Source organism: Lynx rufus, unplaced genomic scaffold (assembly GCF_022079265.1).
Source record: "Lynx rufus isolate CCGP_SWC_20201006 ecotype Redwood Valley unplaced genomic scaffold, mLynRuf1.p SCAF_15, whole genome shotgun sequence".
NCBI lineage: Eukaryota > Metazoa > Chordata > Mammalia > Carnivora > Felidae > Lynx > Lynx rufus.
The window spans coordinates 987,716-1,012,171 of record NW_025814829.1 but is presented as its reverse complement, the minus strand read 5'-3'; the positions used below and the strand labels follow the sequence as shown (position 1 = coordinate 1,012,171).

At 42.3% G+C, this 24,456-nt stretch overlaps 1 protein-coding gene across 1 annotated transcript; it reads right to left on the bottom strand.

Moving 5' to 3' along the window:
- Positions 1-493: 493 nt before the first annotated feature.
- On the bottom strand, positions 494-23,257 carry UHMK1 (U2AF homology motif kinase 1). The gene is made up of 8 exons (XM_047076506.1): positions 22,820-23,257; positions 21,114-21,406; positions 20,157-20,348; positions 17,796-17,890; positions 14,033-14,109; positions 13,784-13,882; positions 11,392-11,480; positions 494-7,407 (listed from the first exon to the last, which is right to left on the bottom strand). Exons 1-8 carry the CDS (start codon positions 23,085-23,087, stop codon positions 7,261-7,263), a joined length of 1,260 nt encoding a protein of 419 aa, XP_046932462.1. The 5' UTR covers positions 23,088-23,257; the 3' UTR covers positions 494-7,260.
- Between the last annotated feature and the right edge of the window lie 1,199 nt (positions 23,258-24,456).

The window sequence follows — 24,456 nt, the reverse complement described above, 5'->3', positions numbered from 1 at the left end:
GTTTGGGGCCTCAGGCTCCATCTATAAACTACCTAAAACAGCACCATCGTCTAGGAGACGCTCCTAACTGATGACGGGATTACTGTTGAACCTACTATTTCATTTGATTCCAGTATAAAAATAATGGCAAGAAAATACTGCTACTGTCAGAAATTAAGTCACCTGTCACTCGATTAAAGCCGTCCGACTTGAGAAAAGAACCAAGATTAGAACACCAATCTTCCAACTAAGAATTCTGGTTCCTTCCAGGAGAGAAGCCTGTTTCTACGGTATCAAGAACATGTATTCCAAAATGAAAAGTTACATTTCAGCACCGTCACGCTACTTCTGTAAGTGAAAAACCATCTTCCTCAGAAATGGTTGAGGCTACATGGCAAATTCTCAATGGTAGCTCCTAGTAAAAATGAAACCCCCAAATAAGCGTATTTACCTATTATCTAAACTGGACTATTTACACTAAAGGCAGGAATAGTTGAAATGAAAACACAACTCCTTTATTTTTAAGCTTTATTTTATCACCCTTATCAAACACACATCAGAAAGCATATCAACAGTGCATCTTACGGTAAGTCAGTTTACAACAAAACTGAACAAGGCAATTGTGTTTACAGAAAAAGTTTTCGGCAAAAAACTGTACGCAACACGGTCCATTGAAACGCAGTGTCCATACTTTTTAGGTATATAGGAAAGTGAAAAATAAAAGTTCTTTGCTACTCAGCAAGAAAAAACAAGTTTAAAAGACTTGAGTAGGAATCAGGAATTTAGGGATTTCAGAAAAGGACTTCTTGGTACTGATACACATCTACATTTATAGTCCCGTTTAGTTATTAAAAGAAAAAAAAAAAACCCAAAAACAAAACCCAACCAACAAAAACTCACAAATAATAAGACATCACCAAGGACAGGGAACCACAGTGCCAAGAAATGCCAAGACCGATATGCTACTGAAAACCTGGTAGAAATGTTACAGACTGTTCACTGTGTACTGTAATATCCTTGTAGATCCGAGGTGGAGGTAAACCAACAGGAGAGAATACTCCTTTGAACTGGCTTTGGTTTGAGTGATCTTTCACATTCTGTCCCACCAAACCTTCTTATCCAAAACACGGCAAGTGCAGATTTCTGAGGGAAAAGAGTAGCAGATGATAACCTTCACAACCAACCACTCCAGTGCCGATAGAGGAAGCCATCAACTGTTAAAATCTATTGATCGTGATTGGATTTCGAAGAGTGACCAATGGGTAACAAAGACGGAGCCCTTTTTGGGAAAAAATACCCCTTCTGCCCCACATTTGACACTGGTAAGAGGATATAAAGGAATGTTAAACCATTTAAGATTTTCTCAATAAAGACTTAAGAGTGAAAGAGTCAATCCTGCTGGAAAAGACAGAACAGCTTCACTCTGCAGAGTAAGTATTCTACAGAGATGCAGCTTAACTTTTTTTTTTAATTATAATAAATAATCATGACTTACTTCCATAAGGTGCTAGAACGTTGCGGCTGGTGCATACTAATACCCCCTGTACCCAATGTGCAAAGGGAAATGCAGAGATGCTTAATCCCCGGTTCCTTTCCGATCCTTGATCTGCACGACTGTTGATGTATATCAAAAACACAAAAACTGGAGTTTAAATATTTGTTTTTAAAAATTAAGCCAAACTGAATATGGATATTTAATCTGGGTTTATAAACTCTAAAAATAATTTTCTGGGGAGACAACGATGAGGAATGTGTAGGAAAGGCAATGTTCTATTCTATGCTACAAGCACCACACCTGGATTTTTCAAAATAAATGATCGCTTTTAGATCATAAGCTATATGGGAGATTACTAATACCAGTAAGGAAGCCATTTTCCTCCCCTCACCTCTTTTATTCCTTTTCTTTCTCTTCCTGACTCTTAAATTTGGCAGATTTCTGACAACCCACGCTAACAAAATCACACAGCGATACAGAATTCCAATAACCGAAGAGATCCTGCGTCCATTCGCATGATTTACAACACCTCACCACGTCTGCTTTTAACACAGTCCTGACTTTGTGAGTACCAGTAAGAGGGGAGCCTGGAAGGGAAGGCAGCTGCAAACTGGGAGACAGTGACTAGATGTAATTCTCTTGCTGACAGTCGAGAGAGTCTAACAAAATAAGCTCTCTTCTGCACAACAAGGATTAATGGTCGGGTAAGGCAAGTAAGATAGAATGCTTCTCTTTGCCTTTAACTGAAAGTACTGGGAACCTAGGTCATAAAACACACACCAGTTTCCTTTAGGGTACTGTGGAAGTTACTCTGTTGAATAGGAAATAACACCCGGGCAGTCATCTGATCAGTTTCCCATGAATCCCAGCATTTATGGGGATATAAACGTAACCGCATGATTACGACAACTCTCTGAAAAGCACAAACACAGCGAATTTAAAACATTAATCCTCATAAGCAATATAAGGGACAACGAAAGTGCTGAGCTGTATATAGGAAGATGAATAAAAACTTTACATCAGGAAAACAAAAGTTGCACAAACTCTCTATCTTATATCCTGAAGATCACCTTAATTACCACCTATAAAATATACAATTTCCTAAATGCTCTCTGGTTTATAGATACTTCTTTTATAGCCCATCTCTCCTATAAAATTGCAGCAAAAATAGTTACAACTGTTTATCTCCTTCTTAAATATCCACAGTACCTGTTGATTTCATGCCACTGTGTCAATCTACTGATCATCCTACAATTAAAAACAACAGTGAAAAACACTGAGGTGGGAGAGGTGGCTAAGGCAACAAAACACAACGCCCTGCAGGATCGGGCAGAGAAGCAGCTAACCTTAAACAAAACAAATTCTTCAAATTTCTGGATACTCTGAAAATGGAAATATGCATGTTCCCCCGTAACTAAGAAAATGTAACTTACCCAAATATACCACAAGAGGTTCAGAAGAGTTCCACGTTATAGAGACTCAACATCTTCCCACTCATGGTGAAAGCTTACTAGTAACGCTCACTTGGAAAGACTACCATCTCAAGTAAAGGTGCCTTACTGAGCACCTGAAGAAGAAATGGAAATTCCTTTGAGCTAATCATGACCAAAAGCTGGTCGGCGTGTGACCATACCTGCCAGGAAATAAATTCTATCAGAGAGCGAGAGCAGTAGGATTTGAAGAAGGAACCTAGCGTTAAAAATGGAACGAGGTCCCAGGAAGAATTACATTCTGCCAGCTAACTCTGGCTTTCCATCATATGCAATATTGGGGGGAAAAATCAAATATGAATAGTTTCACACATACATAAAAAGGTAAACCAAGGACATTCTGGACTTTTATACTATGTGACTCCATCCAAAAGTTCTTCCAAGGAAAAGGCAGAGGTGCAAGAAATTAGCATCATCTGGGAGCTTTCACCCAAATGAGTTTTAATATTTTCCAGGAAACACAAGGCACTTGCTTAATTCTTTGTCTACACACCCACCAGACTAAAATTTAGTCGTGATACGATTCCATCTGTACCCTAATCTGAATAAAGCCACCTAGCATGGACCCTTGCATAAAACTCTAGGGGAAGCACACAGTGAGAGTGTCTCTCCCGCGCCCTCACCCAGTAACTATGTTATTGTAATTACCATCAGTTCCTCTGGCGCTGATTTTCATGATAAATTACACCAACTGAAATGTCATGCTGCGGAGGAAAACGGACGGTAGAAATGATGTAAGATACGCCTAATAAAGTCAGAACACAAGACCTGAGAAGAAAATGATGACAAAATGGGAGTTCCCTGCATCTGATGAACACACCCAAAGGAGCCAGGAGGCAGCACCAGAGTGCCAGGACTGTTTCGGTTATTCCAGAAGGGTAACTGATGCCCCGAGCAGGGGGTAAGCCCAGCATGATAAAACCGAAACAAACCTTATGGCCACAGTCTCTCTTCGACTTCCTCCACCTGGCAGCACGGTTTCTGGCAGCCAGCACTCCCTATCACAAATCTGCTCAGAGGTTAAAATATCAGTAGAAGGAACATGAATCTAGAAGGCAAGAATTCAAGGATATTTTTTTCCTTTAAAGGTTAATTTAACGTATCTCTGCACGCTTTAGCAGCTGGAGTACCAAAAGGAAGGCAATACTTGTCTCAGTGAAAACAAGGGAAAGGAGGAGCAAACCTGTATTTTACGGTTTTTGTTCTAAAAGCAGCCAGTTTGGGCTCAAGGCGGAACAGAGAGGGAATGTCTCTACAGAGTTGCTACACGGATGGCCACAAAAAAGGGGAGACATCCGGTGGCAATAAGGGCAATCTCTTACTGCAAGAGGGCAACTTTAAAATGCAGCCAATTATCTTTTAACGAGGTGTGTCTGACTCCACCTGCTCTCCTAGAAAGAGAGCATTCAAGTTTTCAAAGTGGCTAGCTGGCCACCTCCCCCAAATGTTTCCAAAGGACCAAAGATTTCCTCCAGAATAATCAGTTTATATGTCTTTTCTGGGCCAAGAGTGTATCGTGACGATACCACAGAATGAGGAACCAGCAAGGCAAGAGGGAAGGAAGCAGAGACACTAACTTAGGGAAAGAAAAACTACCTGAGATAAAATTTGTCCGAAAGAGTAAGGTTTAAGTGACAAAAAGCCGCACCTCTTTACCCTACCTCTCAAAAAGAAAATTCCTAGGTTTTTAGTAACTTCGAGGAATCAAAATGTGTGTATATATTTCACCCTAAAAGAATCATAAAAATCGCATCTTTTGATAATATTTGGTTCAGGTTTGAGAAAGACAGGAAGATTAAACTTCTTACAGTATCGGGGGAGGGAGGGAGAATCTGCAAACGTCATCTTTGGTAGTAATGGGCTAAAAGCTATAAAATCACAATTTACATCACAGGAGGCATCTTTTTTCAATTTGGTGGCTTTAATATAAAATATTTAATTCAATGCACGGTACTCAGGCTCATCAATTAGTCCCTTGGCCCCCTGAAAATCGAGTTAGGATCTTCTGTAATAAAATTCTACAGTGTCAAACACTACATATAGGTATGAATATATCGGCAATAAGAAGACGAAGAATGCCGTGACATTCAGCATCACGACGCTAGCAGCACGTGGCATCACTAAGCTTAGAAGCCTCCCTGCAGTTTATTTGTGAGGGTTTCTTCTCTGTGGGGGTGGAGGCGGATGAGAAAGGTACAGGTGCCGACCTGGGATGCCTGCTCTTAAAAGAACTCACTTGCATTCCATGTTCATCGGTATGCACAGAAGGACCTGGCGTTTTTAATCACCATGGAAGCTGCTACCCACATAAACATTTATGTTTTAGGAAAGTTTACGTTTCCAGAGTACTGGTGATACTCTCTTGAACTTGAACTTGAAAACAAACCAGCTAATCAATTTCTGAGACGGCCAGAATGAAAAACAACACATCTTCCTTCTAAGGGCACTTACGATTTAATCTTCCCTTGGGGACGATGCCACAAGGCCTTCAGGCAATTCATAAATCCGCCTCTTTATACCAAATTCGGCTTCATAATAAACATTAAGGGAGAGTCCTGAATAATTATGGTAACTGTAAATAACTCAAATGTCAAATAGCAAGCGTTTGAATAGGGTAAAAGAATCCATCCTCTAAAATGTAAATTCTTAGCTGGGCTCTCGTTAACACACACAGACTGTACGAAGCGGCTTCCAGCAGGGAAAGATATTAAAGGCTTTTTCCTTAGGAAAAAACATTTTTAATTTCATTTAGATAAGGAAACAAGAAAAAAATTCATAGCCTGTATCTTTTTTTTTTTTTTTTGTATAATCAGTGCTTTAAAAAGGTTTCCCAAGTTTTAAACCTTTAAAGTCAACCTACCATAACGTGGGAGGAATCCATGATTACCACTCCTAAAACCATGTAATCAACCCATGTCCATCCTGTGCTCAGGGACACAATGGATTGCTGTAAATCCTTTCATGAATTCTTGATGAGTTTTTCTTCCTTTCTCCCTCCATCTTATTAGAGCTACACCTTTCCTAACTTCCCTGCAGTCAGAAGCCAGACGGTCTGGGATGCCACCCCTCTGGCTTTTCTTCGACCATGAAGGCAGGCAAAGAATGGGGAAAAGTAGTAGAGGGAGGGCGATGGCAGAGAAAGAGAGGAAGGAAAACAAGAATCCCGGATTATCCACTTTCTCTTTGCCTAGTTTTTTTCTTTCCCTTTCCCTTCACTGAACATCTAATTCTTTCTTTTTGACCCACTTCAATTTCCATCATAGTAAACAGAACTCGATCTTGAGAAATCTTACAATGATCACAGGAGATTCAGTACAGAAAAGATGAGCTAATACAGGTTCTAAAGGAGCCTGGAGGATGGGGCAAGATACGCGTAGCAAAACTTTTGCTTCGTTCCAACCAATTTAAGAGTTTCAGTTTAACCCAGTCTAGACTCATTTGTTCTGAGCCTCTCAGGAATGAACTATTTTCTCATTTACATTCTATGAGACCAACTCTCAAAAAACATATATCCTAAGTCTTACAGACATGAAACAGCTAGGAAAGAGACAGGTACAGACTGTATGAGCTCACAAGACTCACGCTAGAAAGCACGCCGACTCAAATCTCCTCTAGTCTTTCATTCCCGCACACTCACTCAAACATACAAACTAGACATAAAAATTGTGCAAGATCAAGCATCAGCTTTCTATTTTAAAAGCCTTAATTAAAAAAAAAAAAAAAGTAGATAGGCTCACTGCAGTTTCTTTAAAGGAATATTCAGGACTACAGTACTCCTTTAAAAAAATTCGTAACTCAGTGTTAAGAACACAGTAGGTAATTGCTGCTGGACAATCACTTAACAATTACTGGGAACATCCAGTGCCAGCTATGAGTATCAGTGATAAGGAAGAACCACCTGACAACATAAAGGAATAATCTGGAAGTGATGTCACCGACTCTAACAAACTTGTTAATGTTCACTATGACGTGATATTATTCATCCTTGCTTCATGATCATGTGAAATAATTAGTATCTTTTTAGGTTACATACTGAAGAGCAGCACTTGGCCTACTGCACAAAACAAAAGGTTGCCCATATGGATGCTCTAAAACCCCTCAATGTATAGCTGAGAGGTCTTGTCCTACTCAGTGCCAAATGTTTGCAAGGCAGTCATTGCTCGAGCACGTTAGTAGGATTAAATAAATGTACAAAGTATTCCCTTAAAATGGTAAGGGGGTACTTCTGCATTCAGATGTAGAATACAATAACCCAGGAAATGGAGGAGAAACAGGAAAGAGTCCTCAGGTTACTGATTAAAGCAAAGTTTGGTACAGATATCCCCTCTTGTAGGCACTCAGCGGGTAGAATGTGGCCACAACGAACTTCCCATCAAACATCCTTCCAGTCAGTAATTTCTGAGCAGCTTTGGAATCACCGGCATTGGCATACTCCACAAAGACCTGTAAGAGGACACAGAAAAGTGGCTTCATTCCCATCAAGACTGCTTTACAACAGGGCTCCTTCAACTCTAGGGAACACGCACGGATCATTTAGGGCACACATAGGGATCACACCTTGTTACAACGCAGATGTGGTTTCTGGAGCTCTAAGGTGGGCCTGAGTCTCTACAACAGACTCCCAGGGGCGCCTGGGTGGCTCAGTGGGTTAAGCATCCAACTCCTGATTTCAGTTCAGTTCAGGTTTTTGTGAGTTCAAGCCCCACACTGGGCTCTGTACTGACAGTGCAGCTCCTGCTTGGGATTCTCTCTCTCCCCCTCTCTCTGCCCCTCCCCCATGCACTCTCTCTCAAAATAAATAAATAAAGGGGCGCCTGGGTGGCTCAGTTGGTTAAGCATCTGACAGGTCATGATCTCATGCCCCGTGAATTTGAGCCCCACATCGGGCTCTGTGCTGAGAGCTCAGAGGCTGGAGCCTGCTTTGGTTTCTGTCTCCATTTCTCTCTGCCCTTCCCCTACTTGATCACTGTCACTCTCTCTCTCTCTCTCAAAACACTTAAAAAAAATCTTAAAAATAAATACATAAAATAAACTTTAAATAAATAGACTCCCAGGTGATGCCAATGCTGCTGGTCCACAGACCACATTTTTGAGCACGGTTTAGAATATTTCCCTAACTCAGTTCCATTCGGAAAAATCCACAGAAGACAAGTTGGGTGAAAAGTGTACATCCGTTTGCCATGTTCAGAGGCCAAAGAGAGGGCCGAACAGCCCAGAGACCAGGTGTGCTCCCGCGGCGTCTCAAAGACAACCTACGCGTTCAGAAGCGGCGGGAGGAAAACCTGGTCACGATACCTACAAGACTCGTAGGAACCGTGACTACAATAAGGAAGAGTTTAAAACTAGGTAATTTTCTTTTCCAGAGCCTCAGATTTCCTGAGACAGGTAGAGGATACAGCCTAATAACTTATGTTCTTTTTGATGATCCAAAGTAAAAGTTACTGGGAGACGAAATAATTTGAAATGACATGTCCTCAATTACCCATGAATTTGTGAACCAGAAAAAGAACAGCCTCATCCTCCTCAGTTACTCGCTCATTTGTGAAGTCAACAGTCTTCAAACTGGGGTGCCAGCATCCTAGACACTCAGACTCTCAAAGGGAAACCAAAAATAGGCCATCTGAAGGAAATCAATTTCCAGAGTCTCAGCATTCTCTTATACCTGCTCCTAAAATTGGATCCACCAAGAAGTTCAAGGCAGATTCTCCTTTTCCATTTCCCCTTTCCACTTGACAAAGTTGCTTCGGAAGGGTATAGAAACCTCCAGGGCATGAAAAGAGAAAATTCCAAATATAGTACTTTTGAACTGAATCTTCCTCCATGGGTAAACAAAGCACTATGCCCAGCCTGTGACTGCTCACTCCCCCCCCCCCAATTTTTTATGTTTATTTTACTTGTGAGAGACAGACAGACAGACAGACAGACACCCAAGCAGGCTCCATGCTGTCGGCACAGAGCCCACTGTGGGGCTCGAACTCATGAAGCCATGAGATCATAACCTGAGCCGAAACCAAGAGTCAGACACTTAATGGACTGAGCCACCCAGGCACCCGAGTACCAGTTAGCTCTAGTGACATAGGCCTTTTCATTGAACACAAAAGAAAGTTAAAAGATGACGTCCAATGACAATGCAGCTCTTTCTGATTTTTTTTAACCTGATTCTCAGTAACTTCCAAGTCCACACACCAGCGTTCAGTGAGCAGACGTGCACTTCCAGAAGGAGAGCCATGCTCTCTGTGATGCTCCTGGCTTCACAGATAACCGACCTCCAGTTTTATACATGGCAACATTTCAAACTAAAGAGGAAAAACATTTTTATAATTTACTATGAAATTAAATAATTATATCAATTTAATCTTGACTACTCTTTCTAATTACAAGACGCATTCCATAGTTTAGATTTTAGTGACTTTTATAACATTCTTTAAAAAAACAAACAGTATTGTTAGTTTGAATCGATTATTTGAATGAAGACTGATTTTGCCAACCAGGTAACAGACGTATCAATAACCTACAGAAGTTCCACCCGAGATTCCACGAGTCTATCGGCTGTTTTCGTTCTCCTCTAAATGTCAGTGAGAGCTTGTTAACACAGCATATTTCCTCTCGCTGACGAAGATCTGTTTTTCCATATCATCTGAAGGCTGGATACTTCTTACCCAAAAACATTCCTCCTGTTTCTCTATTCTGTGCCTTCCATCTCATACTGACTGCTGAGGTTCATGTCAGGTCAGATCATGTTAGCCCTTAATTCAAAATCTCCAAAGACCTTCTCCGCTGGTTTAGAGTAAAGGTGTCTGGAGTCCCACAAGGCTCACTGCCCCTGATCTGCCCCTCCATTAAGGCAGACGTGCTGTAATGCCCCCTCTTTCTCTCTCTGCTGGAGCTACACCAACCTCCTCAAACCTGCCAGGCAAGTTCAGGGCCTTGAAACTTGCTGTTCCCTCTATCTGGAACTCTTTTCCTCATCCCCTTTGTCTTTCAACTCAAATGTAACTTCAGCTTGCCCCTCCCTACCACCCAACAGAAAACTGCACCCCCCGACACACACACACACACACACACAGCACTCCTTTAACCTCTTCTCCTTAGACCTTTTCTCCACAGCACTTATTGCTACATATCCTTGTGTCTGGTTGTGTCACTATTGTATCCCCCGGCCTAGAACATAATAATACGTGCTCAATAAATACTCCTCGACTAAACAAACAGCAATGATGCATTTAGTATGCTCCTGACCCTGAAAGAGATAAATGTTGTTACTACTACCTTGGCAATGATTTTTCACTAAGATCAGAGCGAAATGTCTTTCATTTCTTTTTTCAGTTGCCAAGAATTTTCATATAATATTGAACCAAAACATAAAAATAATAATCCAGGAGCGCCTGGGTGGCTCAGGTGGTTAAGCATCCGACTTAGGCTCAGGTCATGATCTCACAGTTCATGAGTTCGAGCCCCACGTCGGGCTCTGTGCTGACAGCTCAGAGCCTGGAGCCTCCTTCGGATTCTGTGTCTCCCTCTCTCTCTCTGCCCCTCCCGTGCTCGCGCTCGGTCTCTCTCTCTCAAAGATAAGTAAAAACATTAAAAAAGAAATTAAAAAAAAAATCCACAACCAGAGGTGACTTCACCCAGCAGAGGACATGTGGCAGTGCTGAGACACTTCTGACTGCCACAGCTGCAAAGGGGGGTGGGAGGAAGGCATCTGTTGGGTAGAGGGTTGGGACGCTGCTAAATACCTATAGCGCACGTGACAGCTCGCCCAACGAAAGACTATGCAGCTCAAGCGTCAATGGCGTCGAGGCTGAGAAACCCTGAATAAAATAATCCTCTGTTCCAGAAAAGCAGAAATACTACAGGTAGAAGAAAGATCTTCAAAAGACTTCTCTAATAATCTTAGTCAAAAATTTTTGAATCGTAGTTTTAGCCTGTACATGTCATAGATGAAAAAACTAAGGATCATCTTCACAAAGCTGGTCACACGGAGACTGGAACTCAGGTTTCAAGATTCTCGGGCGGTGAACTTTCCTTCTTTAAATTGGCACCAATAATTCCATTATAATGAGACCCTAACCTAAATGGTTTCCTCACCCTACCTAATCGGAACGAAGTAGGCCACGGTATTTCTGTAGCTGACCGTGACCTAAATTAGCCTATGGTACAGCTCGTGTCACTGGTGCTCACAACGGCTCAAAAGTAGATTTTATACTTTTGAAGAGAAAAGTTGTAACTGATTAAAAAAAAAATGCACGCCTAGTGCAGAACCTTTGGAAAAAAGCAAAAAGTATAAGAAAATAAGAACATCCGTAATGCAAAACTCATAATTTCTAGCAACGTTTCTGGGTACATCTTTCGACAGAACTAAACAACATTTGTTCAGAATTTTAGTAATCTCTGAGTAATTCTGAAATTATGAAAATGTCCACTTACTTGTCCCCTGCCAGGATTTTCCTTTGGAACAAGGAGAGAGACCACTGGTCCATATTTTTGACACTCCTCTTTTACATCTTCTACAACATCTGATTATGAAAACACATTACAGTAACCACATTGCTGAATTACTAAGCACTCATTATTTAAAAACTTTAAATCATCAAAGAATTCAGGAATCCATATCTAAGTAATGAGATCATTTTCTACACCTTCTAAAATTAAGCTTAAGGATAATATAAACTCAAAGCATTTAATACATCCCACTTTTCCAATTGCTTTTTTCTTCCCCTTCCTGAAGACAACAAAAATTATCAGTTTCTTCTGTATCCTTCCCTAAATATTATTAAGCTTATACAAGCAAATATGATCATATATGTTTTTTTTCTAAGTAAAAAATTCCAATCTTGCTTTTTTTTTTTTTTTTGAAGTTCATTTTGAGAGAGAGTGAACAAACAGGGAAGGAGCAGACAGAGAGGCAGACAGAGAGAGAGACAGAGAGACAGAGAATCCCAAGCAGGCTCCACACCGGCAGCATGGAGCCCGATGTGGGGCTCAAACTCACAAACCGTGAGATCATGACCTGAGTCGAAATCAGAAGCTTACTGACTGAGCCGCCCAGGTGCCCTCACTGTGTGGTTTTAATGAGCATTTCAGTAGATGAGAATGAAATATAGGAGACCGACTCACATACCCTTTACTATAGTATCCAACTATATCCTTTACCCACTATTTACTGGGCCGACTTGTAAGAGCTCTGTGTTAAGAGCTATTAAGTTAAATAATTTTTCCCTTTACTCTCTTGATTTGGAATCTCGATCTTAATCCTGATTTGGAATTTATTTTGGTCTAAAGGGGAAGGTTTAAATCCAACGTCCTGTCCCACCCCCACCCAGATTCCAAGACAGTTGTCCCAATACATAGGATTTCTAGCTAAGCAAATTTATCTAACACTAGTGAGCGTTCCTGATGACGACCTTACTAATCAGAGCTAACAAAGGTATTTAATGCTACTATGTTGTCTGTGACACTTTAGTTCATGAGATTCTTAAACACTAAGATTTAATAGCAACGTGTAAACACTCGATGTATTTACGTGCAGGTATAAAGCGTTATACAACAAAATACAAAGAAAAGAGGAGGCGTGATATGCCCAAGATATATTCAAGAAAGCCCAAGCCTGAGTTTTACAAACAAAATTAGGAGACGGAAGTAGGTGCTGAAGACAGTAAGTAGATCGGCACGAAGGACGTAAGTGGTATTACCAAGAGATTATTTAGAGCCCCTGGTGCATCATGACCTGATTAAAACAATGTTGAAGGCAAGACTATTCTTTCCGATTAACAGGCATCCTGAAAAGCTGAGGCTGCAGATTCTCACAACTATTACAGATTCAAACAAATTATGCTTGTGTCATTCGTCAAATAATGACATATAGCCCAGGGACATAAAATAATTTACCCTTAAAGGTGCAGTGTGATCAAGTTAGCTTTATCTGTAACGGTTTTAATTTTCCACAAAGAAAACGTTTACTATGAAACAACTGGTATTTTTAAATTGGGTCCTGCTTGAGCCCACTCACCACTGTGCTTCCAGAACACTCTTTCTAAAACAGAAGTCTGACTATATCACTCCCCTATTTTAACTTTTTCATGGCTCTTTATTGTATTCAACCAAGCACAAGTATTTATTGAGTACTTATTTCATAAGCCAGGGACTGTTCTATCCCTGAGGTATAGGTTCTCTTGTGTCATATTCCAGTGTTACTGTCTCTGGGATAAAATCCAAATTCTTTAACACAGCAAATGAGTTTGTTATAGATCTGTATTCCCGGCTATTTCTTCGGCCTTGATTGACCGCTCCCCAATAAACATCCTAAGATACAACCACACCAAACAGTTTGTTATTCTCAGAACATGCCACGTTTTCTCTCATCTCTCACCTTTCTGCCATTTCCTCATCAATCCCTCAACTCTTAGCCAAGCAAGTCCAGTTACTAACAAGGCTCGGCCAGCACCTCCATAGAGATACCCAGGTCACTCAACCTGGGTTAAGTACCTCTCCTCTCTGCCTCTGTACATTACCCTACTTTCCGATTTATCAAAACTGTAAGCATTTGTTGACATAAATGTCTCCTGCAGGGGTGCCTGGAGGGCTCAGTCGGCTGGGCACCTGACCCTTTATTTTGGCTCTGGTTATATCTCATGGTTCATGGGTTCAAGCCCTGCATCAGGCTCTGTGAGCGCAGAGCCTGCTGGGGATTCTCTCTCTCTGCTCCTCCCCCGTTCATGCGCGCTCTCTCTCTCTCTCTCAAAATAAACAAATAAATATGCTTTATAAGGAGTTAAAAAAGATACGAAAAAAATTAAAATGTCATTTAGGAAGCAGTTACCTTCATACTCCTCTTCATTCTCGAGATAATCATCATCTAGCACGTTCAGTAGCCTTAGCACTGGAGTTGGAAGCATCACCAGATCTTCAATATGAGGGGCTGTTGAGGTTCATACAACATGGTTAAGTGTAAACTCCCCCAAATGAATGGATGAACACTAGGCAAAGGAGCATGGGAACAGAACGTAAGGGAGTTCTGATGTCTGACCGTCAAATGACCAAGGAAGAAACAAAGCCGCAGGCAGCTTACCGAAAGGAATGCTAAAGAAGGGGCTGCACAGTGCCATCTCAGCAGGGATTCTTCTGCCTGGGTCGTCGTGAAGCATGCTAAACACACAGACAGGGATCTTTGTGACTATCGTCAAGTCTTAAGAAAACGGAACCACTGAAGACAATTAAAGGTCTAATGTTCACCGCAACATTAACTATGTCAGCATGGCTTCCTGGAGCATTCATCTACAAAATACACGAATGCTGTTTGCAAGTAAGTGGCTCAATAACTCATGATACATACCTAGGACACAATATTATGTTTCGATTATTTATTATTTTTTGAGAGACAGCGCACACCCCCAAGTGAGGGAGGAGCAGAGAGGGAGACAGAGAATCCCCAAGCAGACTCTGCCCATTAGCGCAGACCCTGACACGGGGCTCGAACTCACGAACCGTGAGATCATGACCTGAGCCAAAATCAAGAATCAGACGCTTAACCAACTGAGCCACCCAGTCACCCCCAGATACAACTATTTTTCAAATGGGGGAAGAATGGGAAAAGCATATGCAAAAATAACCGTTTTTAGTAATCTTCCTAGAGTATTATTATCCTGAGACTGTTTTAATATAAGGTGGAATGAAACAAATGAGCAATTATAAAATATTCTAACATTCCCCTTGTCCTTAAGAACCAGAATTCCTGACATAGAAAGAGAAAGAGATGTGAAATAAAAGTCATATAAAAACTCTATGGTCTTGAATTTGAATGGGGAATATTCATATGAACTCTGTCCACTTAAAAGGCCTAGAAACAATGACCATCCCAGTAACAACGAGTATTCCCACATAATTTCTTTTCATGTTTATTTACTTATTTTGAGAGAGAGAGAGAGAGAGAGAGAGAGAACCAGCAGGGGAGGGGCAGAGAGAGAGGGGGACAGAAGATCCAAAGCCGGTTGTGCATCGTTTCTCGGCCTTTTGGCTAAGATCAAGCGCAAAGCGGGCTCTACACTGACAGCAGAGAGCCAGATGCGGGACTCGAACTCACGAACTGCGAGATCATGACCTAAGCAGAAGTCGGACGCTTAACCAACTGAATCTCCCAGGCACCCCTAGCAACGAGTATTCCCAAAACGCAGATTGTGGTTTTAAAATACTACTTCCTACTAAAAGAAATCAGGCTTCTCGGAGAAATGGCTATTTCCAGGTCTGGGGCAGGAAATGTGTAAGATGAATTGGGAACATCTTGTTACACCAGATAGCAAGAAAGCTATAAAAGATAATAAGGTCAGGGGCACCTCAGTGGCTCAGTTGGTTAAGTTTCCAACTTTGGCTTAGGTCATGATCTCACGGCTTATGAGTTCGAGCCCCACATCGGGCTCTGTGCTGACAGCTCAGAGCCTTGAGCCTGCATCAGATTCTGTCTCCGTCTCTCTCTGCCCTTCCCCTGCTCACGCACTCTCCATCTCCCAAATATAAACATTTCTAAAAAACTGAAAAAAAAAAAAAGATAATAATGTCTGCAAAATCCAACTTACACATGCTGACATTCATCAAAGATGGGCAATTTTAGCTTCAATTAGGATAAGAACTGCAATGGGTTGCAGTTACCAAATAATGATACTTTGAACTTTCAAAAGGGAATGATCCCCTTTGGAGGATGACAGAGAATCAACGCATTATGAAAACCAGTAAATAAAGAATCAAGCATTTACTTTGTCTTTGGTTAACCAAATGAAGCACGAAGGACAGAATAAGAACATCACCATTCTACAAACCCTAAGAAAGTAATGGATCTGAGCACTGAATGGTAACAGTTTCTAATAGCTACGTTATGCGCCTCCTTAATGAAAAAACACAATACTATCTGTAGTCTTGCTCCCCCCCCACACACCAAAATCAACCCTCTAGATACAACTACCAATTTACAAGAAATAAACAGATATTCATTAAACTATACCAGGGTAACACTGTCAGCAAAATGCAGACTGTGGACAGCTATAGCAAGCCAACAACCCAATAAATAAGGGAACAACAAGTAAATAAGGAGAAAGTGGGGCAGGAAATGGAAAAGGACCTTTCAGATTAAAAGAAACTTAAAAAGGATTTTTTTAGAAGAGCAGCACTAAACCATAGTGTTTAAAGATGCATACTATAATGAAAACAAGGAAGTAGTTGCCATAATAGTCAGGGTAGTGGCTGCTTTTAAGGAGGAAGAAGGGTTTAAGATTAGAATGGGGACAGAGGATTTCTGGGGTAGCTAGCAAAGTTCTATTTCTTGACCTCAATGACAGATACAACAGTATTCCTAAGGATTCATTAAGTTACACATTTGTTTTCAATATCTGTGTTTTATTCTACAATAAAAAAGGTTCAAATAATTTGCATGCGTACATAGCAAAATATGTGGAAAAATACCGAAAAGAAATATACCAAGTGCTAACACTAGAAAGTAGGTTTATAATTTTTATTTTGCTGATCACAATTCTCTGTAGCTTCCAAATTTAGTATTTGCTTGTTGTACAATCAAGGGGAAAAAAATCCCAAAGTTAATACCAGAACTTACATGATCTGATCTGACTTCCAAGTTACAACCTATTACACAGTCTCACAATGCCATCTTTTCTATGAAAAATGCAACTTGTAAATCTAATACCAATCAGATAGTAACAGCTATTTAAAACCAATTTGTAAAACACACACACACACACACACACACACACACACAAATAAGTGCAAGTAAAACTGTAAGTCCTTATCTGGGTAAATTCTGTGGACTGTAATGTTAATTTCCTGGTTTTGATATTGCACTACAGTTATGTAAGATGTTACCACTGGGGGAAACTGGGTGAAGAGTACACAGACCTCTTTGTAACATTTTTGCAACTTCCTTTGAATCTGTAATTATTTCAAAATAAGAAGCTGTAAAAAAAAAGAAAAAACAAACAAAAAAAAACCAACCAAAAACCCAAAACCTACTTGGAAGGTGGTAGGGTTAATATTCCAAAGAAAGAATACTGACTTGATCAAAAGATCTACTCTTTTGCAACACAGTAATTATCTTGTTCATTTCTGGCCCATAATGAGAGAAACGTGAAAAACCAACTACCTGATAATACACATGATGTCTTATTTTAAAATATCTAATGTTTTGGACCTACTCAGGAAACAAAACCATTATTTCTGTCCCCACGGTTTTCCACGGTAATTATTTAAAGTATAATGCATAGCTACCTTATTTTAAACGCTTTTTGGTTTAAAAGCGTTTTGGTCCAAAAGCAAACTCAGTCTTTACTTAATAAACACTCTCTTTAAAAACCTACTTTCAAGGGGCGCCCAGGTGGCTCAGTCAGTTGAGCGTCCGACTTCAGCTCAGGTCATGATCTCACAGTCCGTGAGTTCGAGCCCCGCGTCGGGCTCTGTGCTGACAGCTCGGAGCCTGGAGCCTGTTTCAGATTCTGTGTCCCCCTCTCTCTCTCTGACCCTCCCCCGTTCATGCTCTGTTTCTCTCTGTCTCAAAAATAAATAAACGTTAAAAAAAATTTTTTTTTAAAACCTACTTTCAAAAAGACCCTAGAAGAAACAAACAAAAAACAAACAAAAACCTACTTTCCATCAAGTATACAGGACTGGCAGAGCTACAAGAGGACCGACGTCCGGCTGCCGAAAAGAGCCTCTACGCGATTACCAGAAAAAGTGTAAATCCTGTCAGTAAATGCGAACAAGCAAACAAGCAAAAAAAACCCACATTCGTGCAGTACATGTACACATTTAAGAACTTTAAAGTGCACATAACGTACCTTTTGATAAGGTCTCTTAGGTGATAGGCTGGAATTGCGGCATTCACCACGGCTTTACTGGCAAATATGTGATCGATAATAGCAGAACTGTTTGCCTAAAAAAAGAGAGAGAAGTCTTCCTTTAGTTATTCCGCTCAGTCTGTATTTACTGAGTACCAGGCACACAGCACTGTACTATTTGGTACGTAAAACGCAACAGAAAACACTTCTGAGAGCTTACCACCTGAATGTGCGTAACTCTGAGCTTCTAGAGGAGGAACTTTTTTTCTCTATTCTCAGCACCAGCCTAGTACCTGGCACTCTCTATGAATATTTACTAGATGGACAAACACGAACAAATGCCAAAGCAACCACATAAGAACACAGTTTAATACCAAGTGAGACAATGAATGTGTGACACTTGGGCTGGAGTGTCTTAGTGAGGAGTCTTTAACTGGTTTTCAGATACAAATAAACGACGAAAAGAAAGCAACGTAGTAGTTAAAATCTGGATCTGCCGTATTCATAGTTTAAATCCTGGGGAACGTTATGAGTTCTCAGAAGGTGGAAGTGTAGACACGAGTAAAAAGGCCTGATAACATCCTTATCACTAAAATTTTCTGATTACTTACTACAGGCAACATGCTATGCTAAGAAGTGGTATCATTTATTTTTTAACCTCAACACTTCTGTGAGAAAAATACTATTATTATCCTCGATTTACAGAAAGTACACGGTGGTCCAGTTACCCTAAATAACTTAGAAAGCAGCGGAGGCAAGATACGAATAGTTTGACCTCAGAGCCCAGACTCATACTCGTTTGGCAATTTTGCCTCCACAGAAGGTGATTAAAATACAAAATACTGGGGCGCCTGGGTGGCGCAGTCGGTTGGGCGTCCGACTTCAGCCAGGTCACGATCTCGCGGTCCGGGAGTTCGAGCCCCGTGTCGGGCTCTGGGCTGATGGCTCAGAGCCTGGAGCCTGTTTCCGATTCTGTGTCTCCCTCTCTCTCTGCCCCTCCCCCGTTCATGCTCTGTCTCTCTCTGTCCCAAAAATAAATAAACGTTGAAAAAAAAAAAAATTAAAAAAAAAAAAAATACAAAATACTGTTTTTATCTAGGAAGGGTGAACACGGGATTTTATTAACGCACATCATGCCTCCAACTTGCATACAAAATGCCTGAATGTGACCTAGTTCTGATCAGCTCTGGACCAAGCAGATACAGCCTAACGGTCTCAAAGACAGTCAAAACTAACACAAGGAGTTGATCTGTATCTGGGATAGCACCGAACAAACACTGCTGAGCCTCTTGATTGTCTGAAAGTACCAACGTGCCACAATGACTCTGGTCTTACTTGCATGGCAGCATTTTTTGCCAAAAGTAAGCATTAGGTACACCCTCGAGACCATGAAAGCATTCCTTCCAGGGATACTTCCGGAAATAGAAGACTAGGGGTTGAGAAGAAATAAACCCTATGTGGTACAAGAGCCATTCACAAACTATATATTACAAGATACTCAAAAAACACTTGTTGCATAATATCAGAACCAATGATTCCTAAACATGGTATTATTATCAAACCTCTAGCCTAAAGGGGAATGATACCCTCCCAACACTGCAGCCCCACAGTACGTTTGAAAACACAGTTAATTCCTAAGTTACGAACATACATAAAGTTCATTCTTATGTCAAGGATTTGGAATTTAGAACTCATGTTCCCACAACAACAATGCTCGAAGCAGCACTCACTTTACCGGCATAGTTCATATATGGAACATAAGTAAATCTAAAACACTGTGGAACTGAGCACGTTCAGAACACTCAACTGTGCCTAGGAAGAAGAAGGGGCCCAGGTCTGAACATCCAGGTGTACGATCTGCCCCAAGTGGCTTATATGTCTGTGCCTCCAGTCTGTCATTTGTAAAAGAACGACCAATATGCTCTCTCATGATCCACACAGAACTGCGAGGAAACTCAGCAAGGCTGTGCATTAAAATACTATGAGGCATTAACTATAAACCTTTACGTAAACATCATTTCACTTATGTACTGTTGCATTAGTAATAGTTTAGGATGTAATATAACTAAATTACTAAACAGAAATCCCTTCTGCCTTTTTGGAAAAACGCACGTATTCATTTTATCGAGCACTTTCCTGGTAGTCTAGGCACCGGGCCCCAGGCTAAGATCAGCGGGCGTGCAATACTCATGAGCGCATCTGTATCTATGAGAATAAACAGTAGCACTTAAGGCACCGAAAACGCAGGGACAGGAGGACGTGAGAGACGAAGTAAAGAGAGGCCCCGGTGAGACTCATTATAAAGTGCGTGCTCTTAAGCTGGAGTCAAGGATTCCGGACGAAAGCACTGGTGCAGTTTACCTTCCATTCCTGAGATCTGACTGTATGTTTCAGTTTCATTCCTGAGAACATTTCCAGTAAGATGATTCCCAGGCTCCAGAGATCCACGGCTGAGGTGCACTCCGTGTCACTCTGCAGGCCGGCCTGGGCCAAGCAATTCTGCAGCTCTGCTTCTGGAGCCCGGTACCCGTCTGTCTGAATATACTTCACATCCTGAAGAAGAAGCAGGGTGAGCGTCGCGACCGATAAAAGACCGTTCACCCTCCCGCCATCTCGACCATGTATTCACTTCTCTAAACGTGTAATAAACCACTGCCAGACCGAATGCCAACAAATTTTTAGTCCTTGCCGACCCTAGTTGTTTGGTTCATTAACCGAGCAGTTCTCACAGGCAAACTGCACGCCTTCCACACGGCCGCTCATTTCTTTAGATAATCTCTTGCCTGCTGGGCACTGCTGATAAATAAGGACACTCTGCAAAGAGCTGACAAACTGTGGAGAACGCAGGGTCTGCCAGAACTGTCACATGCGTTCTGCCACGAGCCCCAACACTGGGGACGCCGGTAATAGTAATGACCCGTTCGTTACCCCACCTAACCCAAATACACGCCCTTTTTTTCACATGGTGGCAACGAAATTCTTTTTATTTGCGTGACCCCAAGCCACTTCGGTATTTTAGAAATATCTCTAAGAGTCAGGGCGCCTGGTTGGCTCAGTTGGTTAAGCTTCTGACTCTCGGTTTCGGCTCAGGTCACGATCTCACGGTGGCGTGGATTCGAGCCCTGCGTGGGGCTCTGCACTGACAGTGCAGAGCCTGCTTGCGATTCTCTCTCTCTCCCCCTCTCTCTCTTTACCCCTTCCTCCCTCCCTCCCCGCACTCTCTCAAAATAAATAAACTTAAATAAAATTTAAAAAAAAAGAAAAAAGAAATACTCTAAGTGTCTACCAAAGCACTCCTATTATTAAAGTATTTCTTACCTGATTGCCTTCTTTGAAGCTAAGTCCAAAGTCAATGAGTTTAAAACATTCATTCTCTGCACTCCACAATATGTTCCGTGGTTTGAGGTCTGCATGGACATAACCCTCATGGTGAAGAAAAGCAAGGGCCTCCAGAACATCCCTGGCACAATGCTGTATCATCCACATAGAACAACCCTGATGACTGGAATATAAAAGCAATTCCGAAACACTGACATCCAGGAGTTCAAGCAACAGACAGCGTGATGGCACATTCGGAGAGAAATGGATTGTAAAAACTCCATACAAAGTCACTAAAAAAAAGAAACAAATTATAATGCTTTCAAAACCAGACTCAGAATAACTTGCAACACAGATAACTGCAGAACAAATTTGGGATACCCTAGATAAGGAGAACTCTGATGAGCAATCGAGCTTCCACTGTAATTTCTTTTTCCCCAAAATAAGATTTTTTTTTTGGCAACTGGATTATTTTAAAATGAGAAAATCTTCAACAGCTCATTAGTGTTCAAAGATATTAAAGACGGCACACTAATTCAAACTGTATCACTAAGCATTCAGTGATGGGTGAATATGCACTCAGGGTACCAAGCAAAAATGATTAAAAGTAAAATCCAAATATTATGGACTCTTAAGACAGATGTGACACCATGTGAAAACAAAATTGCAGATTGGTTCTTGACCCAAAACAGCACTCTGGGGGGTATAGGTCAAGGGTAAAGCATTTGACCGCAATATAGTACTCAGTAATCTAAATATTAAAAACAGGATAAACAAATAACATTTAAAAGAGATTTAAAAGACTTTCAAGATGACAACTTAACCTAATCTTGCAAAGACGCAACAAGTCCTTAAGCTTGCAAAAACTGCAAAAAAATTTCCCTCTCAAATACCAGGGTTATATACATCATCTAGCAAGCTTTAAAAAGGGGGGGGGGGCAACACTAGTGGTGAAGAAATTCTTCTCCAAAATGGTAATATGGAGAAGGTCACTCTTCAAATTACGTATCGATTATGCTTGCCGGGAAGTAAGACATTTATTTATTAGCCAAAGCTCTAACTAACTATATACACTCTGTTAACGTAAGGACAGCCAAGGCTGTTTTCACAGATCGATCATCAGTAATCATTACCTATCTTACCTATCTTATATTCTGAATACCTAAATCGTGCAACATAGACTTACCAGGGTCGAAGTATAACGTGTTCCTAATTCTCTACTTCCATAAGGGATCCTATGTTAATACTGAGTCATTTCTCCCAAATCCATGCTAAATATGTACCAGGTAACATCTGTATGAGTTAACAGCATTTATCACAAGCCCTAGAAGTATTTCTCATCTTGCACTGGTATGCGAAGATTCAAAAATTTCCATACAAGACATGAGACATCTAGCAAAGATGGGCCTCCTTTCACTAGGAAAGATAACTCTATGCTGATAAGTGCAGCATTTTCTGATGAGACCCGAAGAAAAGCAGAACTTAACTGAGCATCTATTACGTGACACTGGGCTAGGCAGACCACCAACTCCACCCTCCTGCAGACAGAGTGAAGGGGGATGGGAAAAGGGCCAGGATCGGGGGACGAGAGGGCCAGGCCCACGCCTCCCGCCTTAAGGACAGAAGACGGAACGCCAGGCTGAGAGAGGGGGTGTACCACCGGGCTGGGACCTGGGCAAGAAGGGAAGGGAGGCGGCGGCAATTACCGATGTTCCTGTGACCCTGCAATTGCTCCAGCGCCGCCCTCTCTTTGCGGAAACCATACTCGGCGGCCGAGGCCGCAGCGCCGGTGGTTCCCGGCGGTAAGAACTGCTTGAGGGCGCCGGGGGGCGAGCCGGGAGTGCCGCAGCAGCGCACCCGATACACCGAGGCCGAGGAGCCGCTCCCCAGGCGGCTCTGTACCTGCCACAGCCGCCCGAAGGCTTCCAGAAACCGCGGCGGCTCCGCGCCCCACGCGCAGCCGGACCCCGCCATCGGTGCGGACGGAGGGCGCTGGCACGGGAGCTGAGGCGACGCCCGGGGCAGGCCGGCAGGGCCCGCGGTCACATCCCCGCCTGCCGGACCAGCGGCTCCGCAGGGAGGGGCCTGCAGCCGCCTCGCCGACTGCCGAGACCTCAAGCCGCCATGACACCGGAAGCCGAGAGCGCCGGGCTCCAGAAACCGGAAATGGAGGAAGAGCCAATCGTGCAGGCCCGAGGAGGCGGGCCCAGAAGGGGCGGGTCTAGAGCTGAGCGGAGGAATTAGGTTTTGGAGAAAAGTCTGGAGCCTGAGCTGCTAAACTCTGCGGGGTGCTCCCTGCTTCTCAGGCCGACGCTAAGTGCCTTCCCGAACGTTTCCTGAAACTGAGACTGGTCCTTTTTCTTGCGGAGGCGCGCCCCTCACCACTGGGACCCTAAGGAGAATAAAGCCCAGCCTACGTTTCTCCTAGACGGCAGCCCAAGGGAAATAGCCCGGTTACTGCAGGAAGGGGTTTGTCACGGCCCCCACCCCCTTGCCTTGTGATCGGAGCAGGCACAGTTCTGGAAGCCCAGCCTCCGTGCCCCTTAGTCCACCTTGCCTGTGACTGCCTCATCAAAATGCATCTGCCCTGGGCGAGGCTGGACCTTGTACAAATGTTTACGTTTTATGTATTCATTCTCCTGCTCATTTAATAAACGTCTACTAAGTAACATTTAGCAAATATCCGGAGTATCAATCCACAAACTGAGGTGTGCAATAAATGTAGCCTTCCCTATTTTTCTGTCGTTCAACTTTCCCTATTTCAAGCTCCATTCAGATGGGGTGGCAGAATGGAGTTTCAGACAATTTACCCCCATCTCCGTTTGCTCAGGTGTTGTCTAAGTTCCCAGGCGGGTGGGGTGGCTTATGTGGTGCAAAGTGGAGAGGCTGAGGACCCATCTGCTCTTTGGTAACCTGGGTCATCACCTTGTCTGCTTGCTGCTGAGATGGGCCTTATTTCTGTCTACACGGCCCTTTTGGGTCTGGAGTAGGGAGAACTCTGCATTCTCCCGCGATTTCTAACAAGCATTTTTCTCTATGTGTAAAGTCCATACTAATCTTGGGCTCTTGAAATACAAAAAAAAACCCCAAAAACCAAAAAACAAAAAACAACTCACAGGCTTCTTCTAAGGCAATGAGCACAGCTGTTTATCTGCTCGTATAAAGGGAAGAGAGGGGTACCTCGTGGCTCAGTCTGTTAAGCACTGGACTCTTGATTTCGGCTGGGGTCATCATCTCACTGTGGGTTCAGCCCTACATCAGGCTCTGCACTGGGAGCCCACTTGGGATTCTCTCTCTCTCTCTCTCTCTCTCTCTCTCTTTCTGCCCCCCCTCCCCGCCCCCG

What these genes read in the sequence shown, in the direction of transcription:
- UHMK1 (XM_047076506.1), bottom strand. Translation starts at nt 23,087, where the DNA reads ATGGCGGGGTCCGGCTGCGCGTGGGGCGCGGAGCCGCCGCGGTTTCTG. An exon ending in GCTTCAAAGAAGGCAATCAG is followed by an intron (nt 20,349 to 21,113) that starts GTAAGAAATACT and finishes CTTCTTCTTCAG; the next exon opens with GATGTGAAGTATATTCAGAC. An exon ending in TCAGATCTCAGGAATGGAAG is followed by an intron (nt 17,891 to 20,156) that starts GTAAACTGCACC and finishes CTCTTTTTTTAG; the next exon opens with GCAAACAGTTCTGCTATTAT.